This window comes from Balaenoptera physalus (assembly GCF_965194825.1).
Source record: "Balaenoptera physalus genome assembly, chromosome: 3".
Lineage (NCBI taxonomy): Eukaryota > Metazoa > Chordata > Mammalia > Artiodactyla > Balaenopteridae > Balaenoptera > Balaenoptera physalus.
In genome coordinates this window covers 163,830,830-163,847,170 of record NC_138890.1, presented here as the reverse complement: position 1 = coordinate 163,847,170, position 16,341 = coordinate 163,830,830, and the positions used below count along the sequence as shown (strand labels likewise).

At 42.4% G+C, this 16,341-nt stretch overlaps 1 protein-coding gene across 3 annotated transcripts in view; it reads left to right on the top strand.

Annotated features, from left to right (window-relative positions):
- FBXL7 (F-box and leucine rich repeat protein 7) overlaps nucleotides 1-6,398 on the top strand; it is a 421,273-nt gene extending 414,875 nt beyond the window's left edge. For all 3 annotated transcript variants that reach the window (XM_082453804.1, XM_082453806.1, XM_082453805.1), the window contains one exon: nucleotides 3,048-6,398. In XM_082453804.1, coding sequence (XP_082309930.1) covers nucleotides 3,048-3,784 — 737 coding nt within the window. In that variant the 3' untranslated portion in view covers nucleotides 3,785-6,398. The remainder of the gene's footprint in view (nucleotides 1-3,047) is intronic.
- Nucleotides 6,399-16,341: the final 9,943 nt, after the last annotated feature.

Sequence of the window (16,341 nt, the reverse complement as noted above, 5' to 3'; positions counted from 1 at the left end):
ACTCCCAAGACTTCTGATGCCCCAGTGTCTAAATATTCACTTCATGCAGACACATCTACTGTAAATCTCTCATGCAATTCATCAATTGCATGCTATATATACCATCCCTGCTATATTAGAAACCTTGGATCAGGAAACTTTTCCCTAGTCTGACTGTACAAGTCCTATAATCTCACTGAATCTGAGATGCCTCATCTTTAAAAACTGAAGTTTAAATTGAATGATTTCTCAGGTTCTCTCCATGTCTGTTACGTATGAATGCATCTACTAGCCACAGATATTACCTACTGAGCCATGAACCAGTTTATTTTCTTTTCAACCCAAACTTAGCAAATCTGTAAGAATTAAGGCTAAAGCTTAAATTTTAAATTATTGATCTAAAATGATGCAAGCATATCAAAATAGTGTCTTTACCAAAACTGAGCTCAGCTAGCATTTCATTAAATTTGGGGCTTAGTTTCAAAAACCAAGCATATATTGATATTTCCCTGGACCAAATAGAGTATCCTCCCTGGAGTGCAGCAGATTTTACTAGATTTTTTTTTTTTAATAGGAAACTGGAACTAAGCGTTTAGGAACAAATGTTGTCCTATGATCTTGAAAAACGAAGTGCCTTCACAGGCATCGCAAATGGGCAGCCACTACTGTGAACATATAAATTCAGCATAAGCAGGATCACAGTCAGTATAAAAAAGAAATTCAAAATAAAGGAAGATTTCAAAGTTACAGTTGAAGGGTACCAACCACGTTCCGCAAAACCACGGAGCCCACTGGAGTAGTGTGGGCAGCCTCGACAAGCTGCATCTTTGTTCTCCAGTGTTGGAGTATATGCTTTGCTCCTTCCTGAAATTCTTTGACTTGGTAGCACATGGCTTCTGAACCTCATTATTCCCATGACCTGAACTTTATAAGAGTTTCCTGGGCAGCCTGCCAGGAGTGGGAGGAAAATTCCCCGTTAGCACTGTCACGTGGTCGTTTAGGAGCCTTGGAGATGACGTCATCAACCAAGGCACAGAGCTGCCAAGGTTGAGGCACCTGGCTTTAGAGCTGCCAGAGGGATTTAGGGAAAGCAAAGAGAAAATGAAAAGTATATATGCGGTCTGTGTAGCAGAATGAAATATATGTATACATATACATTTATTTATATAATGTGGATCAGCTATGGATATTAATTATATTCATATGCGAAAAATATACTGTACATATTTTAAAGAGTAATAGCCAATGAACTGAAATACACAATTAAATGAGGGTTTCATATGTCATTATATATTCATTATATATTATATATATAATATTCATTATATATAAAATATATAATAATTATATAATATATAGTATAAATATATGCATATAAAATGCATATACACACAGACATTCTTAGGGGAAGGGAGGTTGGAAACAGTGTTTCGAGAGGCATCTAAAGATATCTTCCTCAGCACTAACTTCCTTATCTGTAAAATGGATGTTTTTAAGAATCAAGTGAGAAAACGTTTATAAAAGCACTTTGTAAACTTCATAATTCAACATAAATAAGAGGCATTATAATTAACTATAAAACAGACAATCAGTTTTTCAATGTAGATATACATCAGCTACGGTCAAAGTCCCGAGGACATTTAAATGTTGGAAGTTGGATTATCCCATCAGGTCTTCTTGGAAAAGACTGTACGCACTCTATAAATCATTCATTCATTCAGCAGATACTCGGTGAGCACCAGCTGTGAACCAGGTATGAGGGATACAGCGGTGAACAGTGCAGAGTCCCTTTTCTCAGGAGCTTACACTCCAGAGTGAGGACAGCAAATACATAAGTGAATAAATAAATCTATAGTTGCCTCAAGGTGATAACAAGTGCTGAGAATAAATGGGGATACCAGTTCATACAGGGTGAAGAAGGAAGAATTGTCCAATAAAGGGACACTTGCTCAGAGACCTAAGAAAGTGGAGGTGGCCCATGGCGCTATCCAGGGAAACCCTGTCCAGTGCACACATGCTGAGGCAGGGGGGCACCTGAGCCATCTGGGAACCAGCGAGGGGGCCAGTAGGGTTGGAAGAGGGGGTAAGAGATAAGGGGCACGGGGGTGCAGGTCCTTGGAGGCCCCTTTCGATTTTACACGTGGTGTGAGATGGGTGCCTTCTGAAGGCTTTGAGCATGATATAGATGGAATTCTGTTTTCCAGAATCTCTCTGGCTGCTGTGAGGAGAATAGACCGTAGAGGGTAAGGGCAGGGCAGGGAAACTGGTTGAGGGGCTAGAGGAATAATCCTGATGACACAGTTGTTCTTGCCTGACCAAAGAGGGTTGAACTGAATCCCTAGACGGCCACCTTGTTAGACTAATAACTATTGATATATACATTTGCTGTAGTTTTCAAAGTACGTCCGTATCCATTATCTCTCGTTGCATCCTCATTATACCCCGTGGAGGCACGCCAGCTACTCATTCTCATTTCAGAGGAGAGTCTTGAGACTCAGGAAAGTTAAGCCTCCGGCCTCAGGCCATAAAAAGTAGATCTGAACTGGTCTGTGAGCCCCAAGCCAGTGTTCTCTTTCTGCCACACCCAGGTCGTGGCCAACCCTTCTATCTCATATCTCACTTCTTTGGACCAGACCATTGTAGGGTGAGAACTAACCTTTACTGAGCTTCCCGAACTTTCCAGGGCCAGGGCAGGATATTTACACACATGGTCTCATTGCCTCTTCACAGCCACCTTGCAGGGAACGTGATCGTCCTTATTTTAAGACAAAGGAAGTGCCGAGAAGGATTGATTTGCCCAACGTCAGGCAACTAGTGATGGATCTGGAATTGGAACCGTTATCTTTCTGATTCTAGAGCCCCAAAGCCTCTTAAACCCAAAGTCGTTAAATGATGAACATGGAAAGCCCATTCTTGCGTTCCTCCTCCGTCGGGGCCGGGAAGGGAAGGGGTAACCTCAGGACCTGAATCCAGAGAGGGGTAGGAATCCGTAAAGGAGTCCCCCAGCTGCGCCCGCACCCCCCATTCTCGGAGGTCGCTCTGAGCGTGTGTTCTGTCTCTTCATGTAGGCTGCTCCAAAGTGACCTGCATCAGCTTGACCCGGGAGGCCTCCATTAAACTGTCCCCCTTGCATGGCAAACAGATCTCCATCCGCTACCTGGACATGACGGACTGCTTCGTGCTGGAGGACGAAGGCCTGCACACCATCGCGGCGCACTGCACGCAGCTGACCCACCTGTACCTGCGCCGCTGCGTCCGTCTCACGGACGAGGGCCTCCGCTACCTGATGATCTACTGCGCCTCCATCAAGGAGCTGAGCGTCAGCGACTGCCGCTTCGTCAGCGACTTCGGCCTGCGAGAGATCGCCAAGCTGGAGTCCCGCCTGCGGTACCTCAGCATCGCCCACTGCGGCCGCGTGACCGACGTGGGCATCCGCTACGTGGCCAAGTACTGCGGCAAGCTGCGCTACCTCAACGCGAGGGGCTGCGAGGGCATCACGGACCACGGCGTGGAGTACCTCGCCAAGAACTGCGCGAAACTCAAGTCTCTGGACATCGGCAAATGCCCTCTGGTCTCCGACACGGGCCTGGAGTGCCTGGCCCTGAACTGCTTCAATCTCAAGCGGCTCAGCCTCAAGTCCTGCGAGAGCATCACGGGCCAGGGCTTGCAGATCGTGGCGGCCAACTGCTTCGACCTGCAGATGCTGAACGTGCAGGACTGCGAGGTGTCCGTGGAGGCCCTGCGCTTCGTGAAACGCCACTGCAAGCGCTGCGTCATCGAGCACACCAACCCTGCCTTCTTCTGAAGGGACAGCTTCCAGCCGTCGCTGTTTTCATACAGACATGAACAAAACAAAATGTTTTTTCAAAGCAGCATATGTAAGCGCCGACACCCACCCGTAACAGCTCTTTCTTCCAGGAAGGTTCTTAGGAATCTGGCTTTTCTTTTTCCTAATTTCTCATGGGCAACAGAGGTCCAGGAAAGGAGGCTGGGGGGGGGGGGGGGGCGCACATTTCTATCGCAGCCAACGGTTTTGGGGGGGGTCAGGTCATTTGTAGGCAGTTTCTCGTCTCAGAAAGATGTACCTCAGAAAGTGGATTGCAGTGTCTTTAGGAACACGCCTTTTTCTCTCTGTCTCCCTTCTCCTGGCCACAGCCCGAGGTCTACACCCTGGTGCCTCCTACCCCACTCCTCCCTCTCCTACACCAACAGCAAATTATCAGAATAATAATGCTCTCCAGACCGCCTCCTCTTTCAACTGCTTGATTGGCCTAAAGCACATTTTTCAGCCCCACACCCAAGCAAATTCTTGTTAGATAAATGTCACAGCACCTGGTATATATGAAGCGCTTCTAAACCTTTTTAAAGAATCATTGGTGGCAGGCAGCACGGTGGAGGAAGAGACCTGCCTTGTTCCCCCACCCCCCAGCTCTGCCACTTACTAGCTGTGTGACCTTGGGCGAAGCACTTGACCTCTCTGGGCTTCGGCTTCCAGCACCGAATCAGAGGCCATCCTCTGATCTAATCGAGGATTAGCTTCATGCCCATTTTAGAGCTGAGGGAATAGAGACATCAGTGAACACAGCCTCCTTGGCATAGAGCACAGGAGACCTCTGCCTCTTCCAAGGGTGTTGATTCTGTGGATACTTTCAGGAGACACGCCAACACCAGCGTCCTGTATGTCCTTCACTCCGGTCTGAGTATCACTCACAGCCTGTTTGTTTTGGTGAGCAAGTCTCTTGGTCATCTTCTCCTGCCCAGCTAGATGGGTGGTTTCTGTACACAGATGCTTTTGGCATCATTCCACTCCACACCATCGTATGGAGGCCATGGGTTTCCTAATCCCAGCAAAACCCACATCCCCCAGTCAGGTTGATCTTTCTGAGTGGTTTCAAGTAGGAGGAAAGACACTCATAATTTTTAATTAACAAGGGAGGCCCAAGAGAACACATGCCCTCGAGGGTTTTTCGAATCCCTCTCACTGCACACGTGGCATGCATGCACACATCTGCCCTGCAGCTGGGAGGAACAGACGCCTTGGTTCTTTGTCATTCAGATCACATTTCCACTTTTCTCATCTATTTGTTTCCTTGTGCATCCAGACTTCATCTCATGAAGCTTGTTGGGGTTAAGTCATAAGTGTTTAATCGTGCAGATTGACACCTTGTGTGCCTTCCCCTGTGACTGTTTGCATGTCCTCTGTCAAAGACGCAGAGCAGACTTCCAGGTAGTTTAAATCCTCTCCACTCAAAAGTGCCACACAAATGGAAGAAGGAACACAATGATAAGACTTAGACGCTGGTCCACCAACCAGACGCTTGGAATACAACGTTAAAGTCATTGCCAAGTGCGCATTTTAAATGGTCCTATTTGGCTAGACATCCATTTGCTATCCTCATTCGTGTGAAGTCAGGATGCCAGAAATTCCATTGCTTGTTTTCATGAAATTTAATTGCTTTTTGTTAATAAACCCATGACCTCTCTTAAATTATTCTTTGGCAACAGCCCTTCTCCGTCACTGTTCAAACAGTTCATCCATTTCTTTCTCAAAGGATCCACCACCCAAACCCAGAACCTCTGTGTCTCCAAGTCAAGCACGTGGAATGGGTTTCAGATCGAGCCTACACCCCACTTGACAACTGCACTCCTACGTGCCTTTGTCCTATGTTGAGAAGCAGGAGGTAGGGTGAGGTGGCATCATATGAAATATGACCTCCTCTCCAATCAACACCGTCAGCAACTTAGAGGTGCACTCAAGGCTGTGTGCCATGGGGGCAAAGGAATTGTTTGGCTGGGGATAGTATCTAGTGATGGTCACAAGGTTTAGAACCGTGAAAGGGGTTGAAGGTAGCATTTCCCTGCTGTATGACTTGTGACCCTGTCTAAAGCTTCAGAATTTGAGAGTCACAAAGGATTGTGCCTAACCCCTGGCACTGGAATCTTCCAAGTGAGCTGGTTTAATTCTCCCGGAATGAGAGGAGAGATCCAAAATGGCTCCCAGAACCAGAGAAGGGGCATCCCATTCCAAATACCTTTATCACCACCACCTGACCACAGCACCTAACCCGTCTTCCCGACATGAGACAAAGCCGACTTTCACACCGATTGCCCAGCATGCACTTGTCTTTCCCAGTTTCTCCCCTTTCCCCAGTCTTCTCTTCACGCATTCTGCTTCCCCTGCTTGTAGGGACCTATGACCCAGGTTCCTGGGGAAACAGCTCAGCAGAGTTTTAGAGACGAAGCAAAAAGCCTCACTAGGAAATTGATCTGTTTTTGAACATTGCTTCCTTCCTGCCTCTGCAAAATTGAATGCTCGTTGTTGTTGTTTTTTTAATTCTGATGTTCAAATCACTGCGTGCTGTATGACTCTAAAAAGCCTTAATTTACTACCACCAAGAAATAAAGCAATACGTTGGTAATTGGGTTAAGCCTCATTTAATACCCTGGCCAAAGGAGCCTGGTGTTCAGATGGTGACAATCAAGAGTGAGGGAGACACTTGCCTCCTGTCGAAGTAGAGAGCAGGTCGGGTCACTGCAGTTGTCCCTTTAAAGTTGCACCCATGGTTTTGTCATTCCCCTTAGTTCACTGCCTTTAGCTGAAAATTAGCAGGTAAGTGAAAAATCATTACCTTCACAGTTTAGTTTAGGTCTTCAATTCCCTAACGCACCCTTTGGAGTCAGGTGTGTTTCGGAATTTACAATTTTTCACATTTTAGGAAGTTATCTATGGCGTGTTTTGTAACACCCCTAGTAGAATCTTGGAGAGCGCTCTTAATAAAGGCGCTACTGCTTCTACAGCAGGTGGATGTGCATAGTCAACTACATAAGATTATTAGAGGCTATAAATAGCCTTGTATCCGTTCAGGTCAGGTTTTGTCACCAAATTAACTTGTGCAAGCATAACGAAGAAAGCTTCTATTTTAGCAGAGCTTTCTAGATTCCAGAATTATACATAAGTAACTGTGGCCCTGAATATACTTCCCCTGGCACTGGTTACAAACATGGGAGAAATTTTCAAAATTATGTTGACCATTGGTTGTTACAAATTGTTTTAAAAAGTCTTCGAGCATTACGACCTGGGAGAAGAATATGGCAACTTGCTCTAAAAGGAAAAATTATCAGTCAGTTGGAGAAAGAGAAATGCCGAATATCTCTTCACCCAAACCTTCAGATCTGAGAAATCAATATGGCGGAAAGTAAGTACTGACTGATGAATGGCCGACTCCATCTTTAGCAAGTAAAAAGGTTTTGAGATACCGATTTTAGATGTAGTTGTCTTCAACCTTCTTCTTACCCTATGTGAGCTGCTTAATGACTCTCACGTAAACCAATGAGACTGTTAACTGCTTTGGAACGTTAACTCGAAGGTAGACAGACCCGTGCAATTCTTGTCCAGATCTCAGAATAAGGTTAGCAGTAAATAAAATGCATTTGCCCTGGAGGTCCATGATTTCTTATACTGACATTTGTTGAGAAGTAGAAAAAAGGCTTCAAGAAGTTTGACGTCCAAGAGCACGCAACATGAAACCAGAAAGACTGAGTATTTTTAAGGCGAAAAATAATGCAGTAAAATTGCCTACTGTATCTAAATTTCCACAGAAAAGTCACCAAAAGTAGTGCATTTGTTCAATAGCTGGCAATCATTAGTTCAGGGAGAAGTTAATAGACAGTAGAAGAGGGAGAGAGACTCTTTAGGGACTAGGTAAATATTGCGTGAAAACATTCACACAGACAGTCTGTGAAACAAAATTGGTTTTCATCTTGCACGCTCTTGGTCAAATGGTTCCTTCGTTTTGCTCCGTACACCAACAGGGGCTCCTACTGTTGCAGGAAGGAGCGGTGCAGGGGAAGGGGAGTGCCTGTCGCCATCTGTCTGCAGGGAATGCTCATGCCGTCATTGAGACTTGCCTAAACACAGCTCCAGTTGTCCAAAGAGCAACTCAGGCACGTTTCATTAAGATGACCAGCAGGTGGGCAAAGTTGTTCACTCCAGGGAAGAAATACTCTCATAGACACTCAGATTGGGGACACACCAACCAAGAATGCACTCAAGACGTGATTATTTCTCCTTCTTTCCTTGAGTGCCTCATTATCTCCTAAAGCCACAGGTCCATTTCGTAGAGTCCTTTTTTTTTTTTTTCTTCTCAAGTCAGCAGATCAACTTGCGTTTGAAACCACATGAGATGAAAGATCATGGCCATTTGGGAGATGGATATGGCACCATCCCTGCCTGTCAACAGCACAGCTGTGACATCTTTGGCAGAGCTATCCTAGGAAATACGTACAGCTAGAATGCTGGTCTCGTGGAGCATCCAGGAAGGCTACATTTAAGCTCTAAATTGTTGCTCAGGAAGTAACAGTCAACATCATCCAGGTATCAAAGGATGGCTTTAAAAGATCATTAAAAAATAAAATTGAAAACCCTGACCTAAATATTTCCAAATCTGGTCTTTTCTATATCGTAGAATGTTTCTCCTTCTGGTCACTCAGCTACTGAATTTTATACCGATGAGATCAGTACGTCTGAATTCTCTCCTGGCCCATGTGATGATCAACATATGATGGAAACTGGATGTTGCAGTCCAGTCTTCATGAACAGTGAATCCCCAGGGAGTGCCGATCATTTTCTTCTGAAGGAGCAGGTGGTACTCAGCATCCCTTAACTCCTTTAACGAAGGTTTATTGACCAGGTACTATAATAGGTTCCAGGTGAATAAGAAACAATATCCTTACGCTAAAGGAACTCAGATCAAATAATATCATGTAATGAGCTGGAAGGTGGAGAAGGGAATATACAAAGGAGAGTGGCAACACTTTTTCATTCATTCATCAAATAAGTATTTTTTAAGAACCCAGTATGTGTCAGGCACCGTGCTGGCACTGAGAGTCTTGCCCTGACGGTGTTCACCAAAGAAATAATTTTCATCATTATATGGAGAGAAGGATAAAGCTTAGGGACTCCTCTCAGGGAGAAGATCCTTGAGCTGGATTTTATAACTCAGACAAGGTGAGCTTCACAAGCCGTGATGCACTTGAACATCCGAAACATGGAGCTCACTCAGGGACAAAATATTTGATAAAGTTGATGAAGCAATTCCTCTCTACTGTAGGTTAAGATAATCAGAATATTAACTATACTAACTCTAGGTTAACTTTGCCTTTGCCTTGAGTTAGTCATATGGAAATAGTTCTCTTTTATTCTAAGGTCATCCCATAGATTAATGCCTGCATACACGTACACGCTCTCTCTCTCTCACACACAATACGCACATAATCTAATTTTTAAAGGATGGGAACATTTTGCAGAAACAACACTCACACATAATTTCTGGGACAAACTCTAAGAACCTCAAAGCAGCTTGACTAGCCTCCAAACAACATATGAAACAGCAAACAGTCCAAACACAGCCATAGCTCAGCAAAACTGCCATAATAATTTCCACAGGATCTAGCTCAGGGAGGGGGAGATAGCAGGTACCCCCCTCAATAATCCTTGGATTCTTCAGCCAACATGGTGCTCTTTGGTTTTACCCTAAGCATTATGCACTTATGATGGGAATGGTCAGAGAGAATAAGCGATGCTTCTCAATGTACCATGTCTCTATTAAAAACTGGTCTGTGTCAATAATCTGAAAAGTACTGGATGGCCCAAGTAAGATTGATTAAGTAGCTGTTAAAATTTCCAAGAAATGGATTTTACTTGTAAATTCACTGAGGCTGGATTCTTTGAAACCTCAAATTTTATCAGGGTTGCAAATGTGAAATTATCTGCCCACAGTAATAATCAACTAAACAGTGAAATCCATTAGAAAGTGGAAGAGTGATAGGAAAGCTTTTAATCCCTGTTCCCCTGCAGTCACAGGCAATAATCCTCCTGGTTTTTCAGAGCCCCAGAGGTCTCCCAAAGTCTGAGTAGTAGACTTATTAAGCCCATTTCCAGATAAGCACACAAAGATACAAGGGAGAGGATTTCTAATTACAAAGATTAACCAGTAATTGGTACTTCCTCCTTCTCTAATCTTCCAACAACCACTAATGAACACACAGCCACCTTGTATAAAAAAAAAAAAAAAAAAAAAATCCGGGTTTCACATCCTGAATGTATTCTTCACGGGTGTTTACATTAAGAATTTAAACAAACTTATCATGGTCTTTTTCATTTAAGAGAACGTAGATAAATGGACAAAACTGTCACAACTGATAAATATCCTTCTTCATTTTATCTCAAAGCCTTTCTTTTAGAGATGGAGACCAAAATAGACATGATTACCTTTGTACAATTTTACATTTTTATACTTCTAGTATAACTGGAATGCATTGTGTTAGATTTTAAACTGTGCAGTCTCTCATTTTGCAGTCCCACTGCCTAATAATGGAGAAATGTGAGAAATATTGGTTTTTCATGCTCCCTTGCCACTTAGTAAATCCCCTGAAGAGCTCATTTTGCTGAACAGATCCTTGTCTTAGTAGAAGATCCAGAGAGGGAGAATTCAGACCATTTCTCTTGTTCTCATTACATCCACGCAGGCCAGCATGTGATTTATGACATAGTTGATCTGTATGAATGACGTTCGTGAAGCACAAGCTTTCCATTAGCTACTTGGACTGTGAGACTCCAGTTGGCTCTCTTTTATGTTCATAATTTTTAAACACCCAAAGAATAATGACCACTGGAAGTTTGGAGACCAGGAGGCTATGGATTTTTTTAAAATAAAATAAAAGAGAGAGAGAGGGAAAAACAAAAACAACAACAACAAAAAACCTTCAAATAATGACCTCTAACTCACATAATGAAAACCAAAATCTCCTCCGGATTTCCAAGCTGGCATTGTTTCACTGGTACCCTCACCCTGGGGCTCCTGTGTGTAATGTTTCTTTCAAAAATAGTGCATACGGGAAAGCGATGGGAAATATAAACACCGCCACGGGAGGGCATTAGTCTCCTTTCCTTTTAAAACGTGTGCTTAATCCCACATGCACGTGGCAAAATAACCTCAAAGCTGATCATGTTATATAACGAGTCCTTTTGCTTTTCAAGAAGAACAGCCACATGTTCTCAGGTACTGTCTCTGTTTCTTTAACTTCCCTCACCCGAAATTCGTTGGCCTTGTGGCTTCAGGGCTCCGACGCCTACTTCTTCACAGCCAATAGCTTGCTCTGGTCACGGAGAAAAGTGACCTTTCTTATCTGATTTTCTGCTCAATGCAAAGTATTATATCAGCAGCTCCACAGCAAAGTTCCTCTCCAGGGCTTGGGAACCCAATGTTAAACCTTGGGAGTAGCTGGAATCCAGGAAAGGCCTTGGGAGAATTTGGCTGAACATCTCTGTTGGCTGAAACTAAGAAACACTGAGCTAATGCAACTCTTTAAACTTTTTTGAAGGTTACTATGTCTTGATTTGAGTGAGATAAATTTTATGTACTTAACCTCCTTTTTCACAGTACTGCCCATTGAGTTCTCTGTGGCAACTGATGAAATACAGATTCAAGTTTAAGTCCTGTTTTGTTTTGGTTTTGTATTCTTCTGTATTTTTTTTAGTTGTGCTAGGTGGGTTTGCCTACTCTTATGTTGTAAACTGTTTTCAGAAGATGTGTCCCTGGGTTGGATGGTGGGGTGAGGTGCATTCTCTGGTGATTTCAAAGACCTTCTCAGGCAACACTGCTAAGCATGGGTAGCCCAACGTTCAGCAGAAAATACCACTGTCAGAACGCTGGAGCAATTTGTCAGGGCCACAGAGCATTTTTGGAGATGATCCTGGAAATATAACGAGCCTTGATCTGGAAGACCACAGAGGTATTCCACTCCATTCCTCCAAGTTGAATTCCAAACAGTATGCAGAGACTTAATTACCCCATAGCTATAAACTACAAGTTTAACAAATTTGGAGGTTTTTTGTTTTGGGGTTTTTTTTTTGCCAAACCCTAAACTTCATGATCTATTTGTAGATGTTCCCTCATCATTCATCATTTCCTATTCATTTCCCTGGATGGTCCTGCTTGTGCAGTGTTTACAGTGGTAAATTTTGCTCCCGTTAGAATCCAGGGTCCCTCATATAAATGATTAGTGACCAGCAGCAAGTCTCTTGAAAATGGTTACAAAACTACAGGTAAGCCCTCAATAGATGTGGGCTTAAAAATTTGAAAAAATTTCAAAAAGCCACTGAGAGAAAAGTGTCAAGGTTCTTTATGACATTTTGCTTCTGGTAGAACATCACAGGAACCAATGGTTTGTAGGTCTTTTGTCTTGCTTTTAATGAATGCCCAAATATATCCTTTCTATATGTCCAGGAATGGACTAGAAATACAAATCACTGAACTTTTTAAAGATTAAGTTTCATTTTAGAAGTGTTCCAACTTTGGCTGAAAGGATTACAACTAGATATTTCTCATTTCACTTCACCTTGGTCATAGGAAGACCTGCTGGTCCCACAGCTTTATATAACTTAAAAAAAAACCTTTGCTTTATGTTTGGGTTGTAATAGGTGCAATAGACACGGATTGTGTAGTAGGTGAGCTCTAGGTATCATTGATTGTATTCCAAGATATCATTAGCATCGAGATAAATTTAAGTCTGCTTCAAGTTAACATCAAGCAGTTAGCCTCAGTAGGATTTATGCACATCTGAACAACTAATCCTTCAGAAAACTACTTTTAACCACCGTCCTTCTGATTTAGCAGAATCCGAACAAAGAGTAGAAGTTCTTACAGGCCCTTTTTCCAACCTTCCTAAAACCTCTCCCCACCACTAATCTGAAAGCAGAGAGTCTTGCCAAAGGGCTCAAACCAAATGCACTTAGCTCATTTATTCTCGACTTCCTTATTAACAATTTCCAAATGTCCCTGAATTTACCTTGGTCTAGCATTTGGAATGCCTCTAAGCTTTCTACAGTAATTTCTTAATGTCTCCACCAGCATTCCTCTTGTCATTAGAAGTCCGTGGTAGCAGAACTTCAATCTGCTCTTATGCTAAGATCAAGTCCCTCCTACAGACTTCAAAAGAGCAAACACAGAGATACTCACCAACTCTGCCCCTGGCATATATTACAAATACAAAGAGAAAAAGTTGCCTTTAACTTTTTATAACATGATCAGATCTGATCAAGTTAATTAATTATCAGATTAGGATTTAAGAGTCCAGAATTTGCTTCTTGGTTCTGCCACTGATTTTCTGTTCATGTTTGGAAGAATCGTTTAATTTCTATATGAAAAGATATGACAACAAGAGTTAAGGGGTCAAATTTTTTGGAAATATCACCATTGTTCATATTTTACATGACAGACTGGTTTTCATACAAAAAGATGGTTGGGTAGGTGACAGATTGATAGATGATAGATAGATAGATAGCTAATATAAACACACACAGACATGTATATATTTGGTCGAGGAGTACCCAGCATGGATGCCACCTCGTAAACGATTCTGGTGTTTGTGAAATTCTCACTTGCTCAGTATTTTATTTAGCTTTTTGAGACTCAGAACAAAACAGCAATGGAGCCACATCTATCAAAAATATTGAGTGCTGCGTCTGCCCTCAATTTTTATCAAAATCACTCTAAATCTTGCCAATCTGTCCAACTAAAAAGAGTAAAAGAATAGAGATATTCTACTGATGCTGGAATAAGGACAAGAAAGATGTTTGACTCAGCCAATAAAATTGAAACCCTATAGGAGAAAGCCAAGGGGATAAATAACCCATCTGAATTAGGATGCAGACAGGACTTCATGGCTTAGATTTTTTTTTTCTCAGCTCTGGTTACTAGGACTAAAGATGAGGGTATTTGCTGATGGCATCCAAAAGTCTCCCCTTTGCCAAACACAATATTTTTTTCCAATGTGGTAGTGAAATGTGTCTTTTGTACTGACTTTTAAAATCCCCTAGCCAGATTTTTTTCTGGAAAAATACAGCAGAATGAATACCATTGATAATCAGAAGTAGCCAGCATTCTAGGGAAACAATTTCCAAAGAACACAGCTACATTTTTGTATGTGCTGCCTCTTAGTGTTTTCTTTTGGGCAGAGCAGTTAGATCTGACTACGGAAAGACATAATTGAAGGGCAGGCTGAAGACGTGAAATATTCTAAAGATGTCAAAGAAATACTTGGTTATGTAGGTCTTATGTCGCTACTATTACTTTATTTTTTAAGTGGCATATCTGGGAATGTGGAGTAATGCACAGGAAGAGGGAAAGGACTGCTATATATAATTTGTTCAGATCAGAGTTTTTATGAGCTCAGTGACACCAGAAGGACAGATATCCACAGCTGACTTGGTTAGGGAAAGCTTCTTTGAGATGATATTGCAGCAGGAGAGAAAATGCATTTGCATTGCAGCAATGCAAACAATTTGCAACTGAGTGCTGTTATTAGTTTCCTATTATAGATTACAAAATACCTCCAAATTGGGCAATTTAAAGCAATAGACATTTATTATCTCAGTTTCTGTGGGTCACAGAACTGTATTACAACTGTATCACAAGTTCTGTATCTCACAGAACTTGGGAGCAGTTTACTGGGTGATCCTGCCTCAGGGCCTTTCAGTTAAGATATCATCCTTTGTTGTAGTCATCTGAAGGCTTGGCAGGTTGAAGAATCCACTTCCAACCTCACTTGATGGCTACCGGCAGGAAGCCCTGCCGTATAGGACTCTCCATGGGGCTGCTCATGACATGCCAGCTGGTTTCCCCTAGGGTGAGTGAGCCAAGAATGAGGATGAGAGATAGCAAGCAGGAAGCCACGTGCCTTTAATGACCTTGCCTTGGAATGACATACTATCACTTCTGCTGTATCCTATTGGTCACACAGACAGACCCCGATACAATGTGGGAGAGAACTACAAAAGCCATGAATTCCAGGAGGCAGGGATCACTGGGGGACTATCTTGGAAGCTGGCTACATAAAATATATAGCATCCCATTCTTTTCTTTTTTTTTTTTTAACGTCTTTATTGGCGTATAATTGCTTTACAATGGTGTGTTAGTTCCTGCTTTATAACAAAATGAATCAGCTATACATATACATATATCCCCATATCTCCTCCCTCTTGCGTCTCCCTCCCACCTCCCTATCCCACCCCTCTAGGTGGCACAAAGCACCAAGCTGATCTCCCTGTGCTATGTGGCTGCTTCCCACTAGCTATCTATTTTACATTTGGTAGTACATATTAGTCCATGCCACTCTCTCACTTCGTCCCAGCTTACCCTTCCCCCTCCCTGTGTTCTGAAGTCCATTCTCTAGTAAGTCTGCGTCTTTATTCCCGTCCTGCCCCTAGGTTCTTCATGACCTTTTTTTTTTTTGTTAGATTCCATATATATGTGTTAGCATATGGTATTTGTTTTTCTATTTCTGACTTACTTCACTCTGTATGACAGACTCTATGTCCATCCACCTCACTACAAATAACTCAATTTTGTTTCTTTTTACGGCTGAATAATATTCCATTGTATATATGTGCCACATCTTCTTTTTTTAACATCTTTATTGGAGTATAATTGCTTTACAATGGTGTGTTAGTTTCTGCTTTATAACAAAATGAATCAGCTATACATATACATATATCCCCATATCTCCTCCCTCTTGTGTCTTCCTCCCACCTCCCTATCCCACCCCTTTAGGTGACACAAAGCACCAAGCTGATCTCCCTGTGCTATGTGGCTGCTTCCCACTAACTATCTATTTTACATTTGGTAGTGTATATATGTCCATGCCACTCTCTCACTTCGTCCCAGCTTACACTTTCCCCTCCCTGTGTCCTCAGGTCCATTCTCTACCTCTGCATCTTTATTCCTGTCTTGCCCTTAAGTTCTTCATAACCATTTTTTTTTTAGATTCCATATATATGTGTTAGCATACGGTATTTATTTTTCTCTTTCTGATTTACTTTACTCTGTATGACAGACTCTAGGTCCATCCACCTCACTACAAATAACTCAAGTTCGTTTCTTTTTATGGCTGAGTAATATTCCATTGTATATATGTACCACATCTTCTTTATCCATTCATCTGTCAATGGACACTTAGGTTGCATGTCCTGGCTATTGTAAATAGAGCTGCAGTGAACGTTGTGGTACATGACTCTTTTTGAATTATGGTTTTCTCAGGATATATGCCCAGTAGTGGGATTGCTGGGTCATATGGTTCTGTATTTTCTTTTGAAAAATCTTTGTTTTGCCAACTCCTAAGCCCAGATCATCTCTAGACATGCCATTGCATGTCCAAAGACTCACTGATGGGCTGTGCTATAATGCAGTAGCTTACTCAGTGTCTCAAGATTTCTTTCTCCCACTAATAATCACTCCAAGGAGAAAGGAGTTTTCTAAGGATGTTATGTCCCCAAAGATATGAAGTATGCCAAATGTTCCCCTT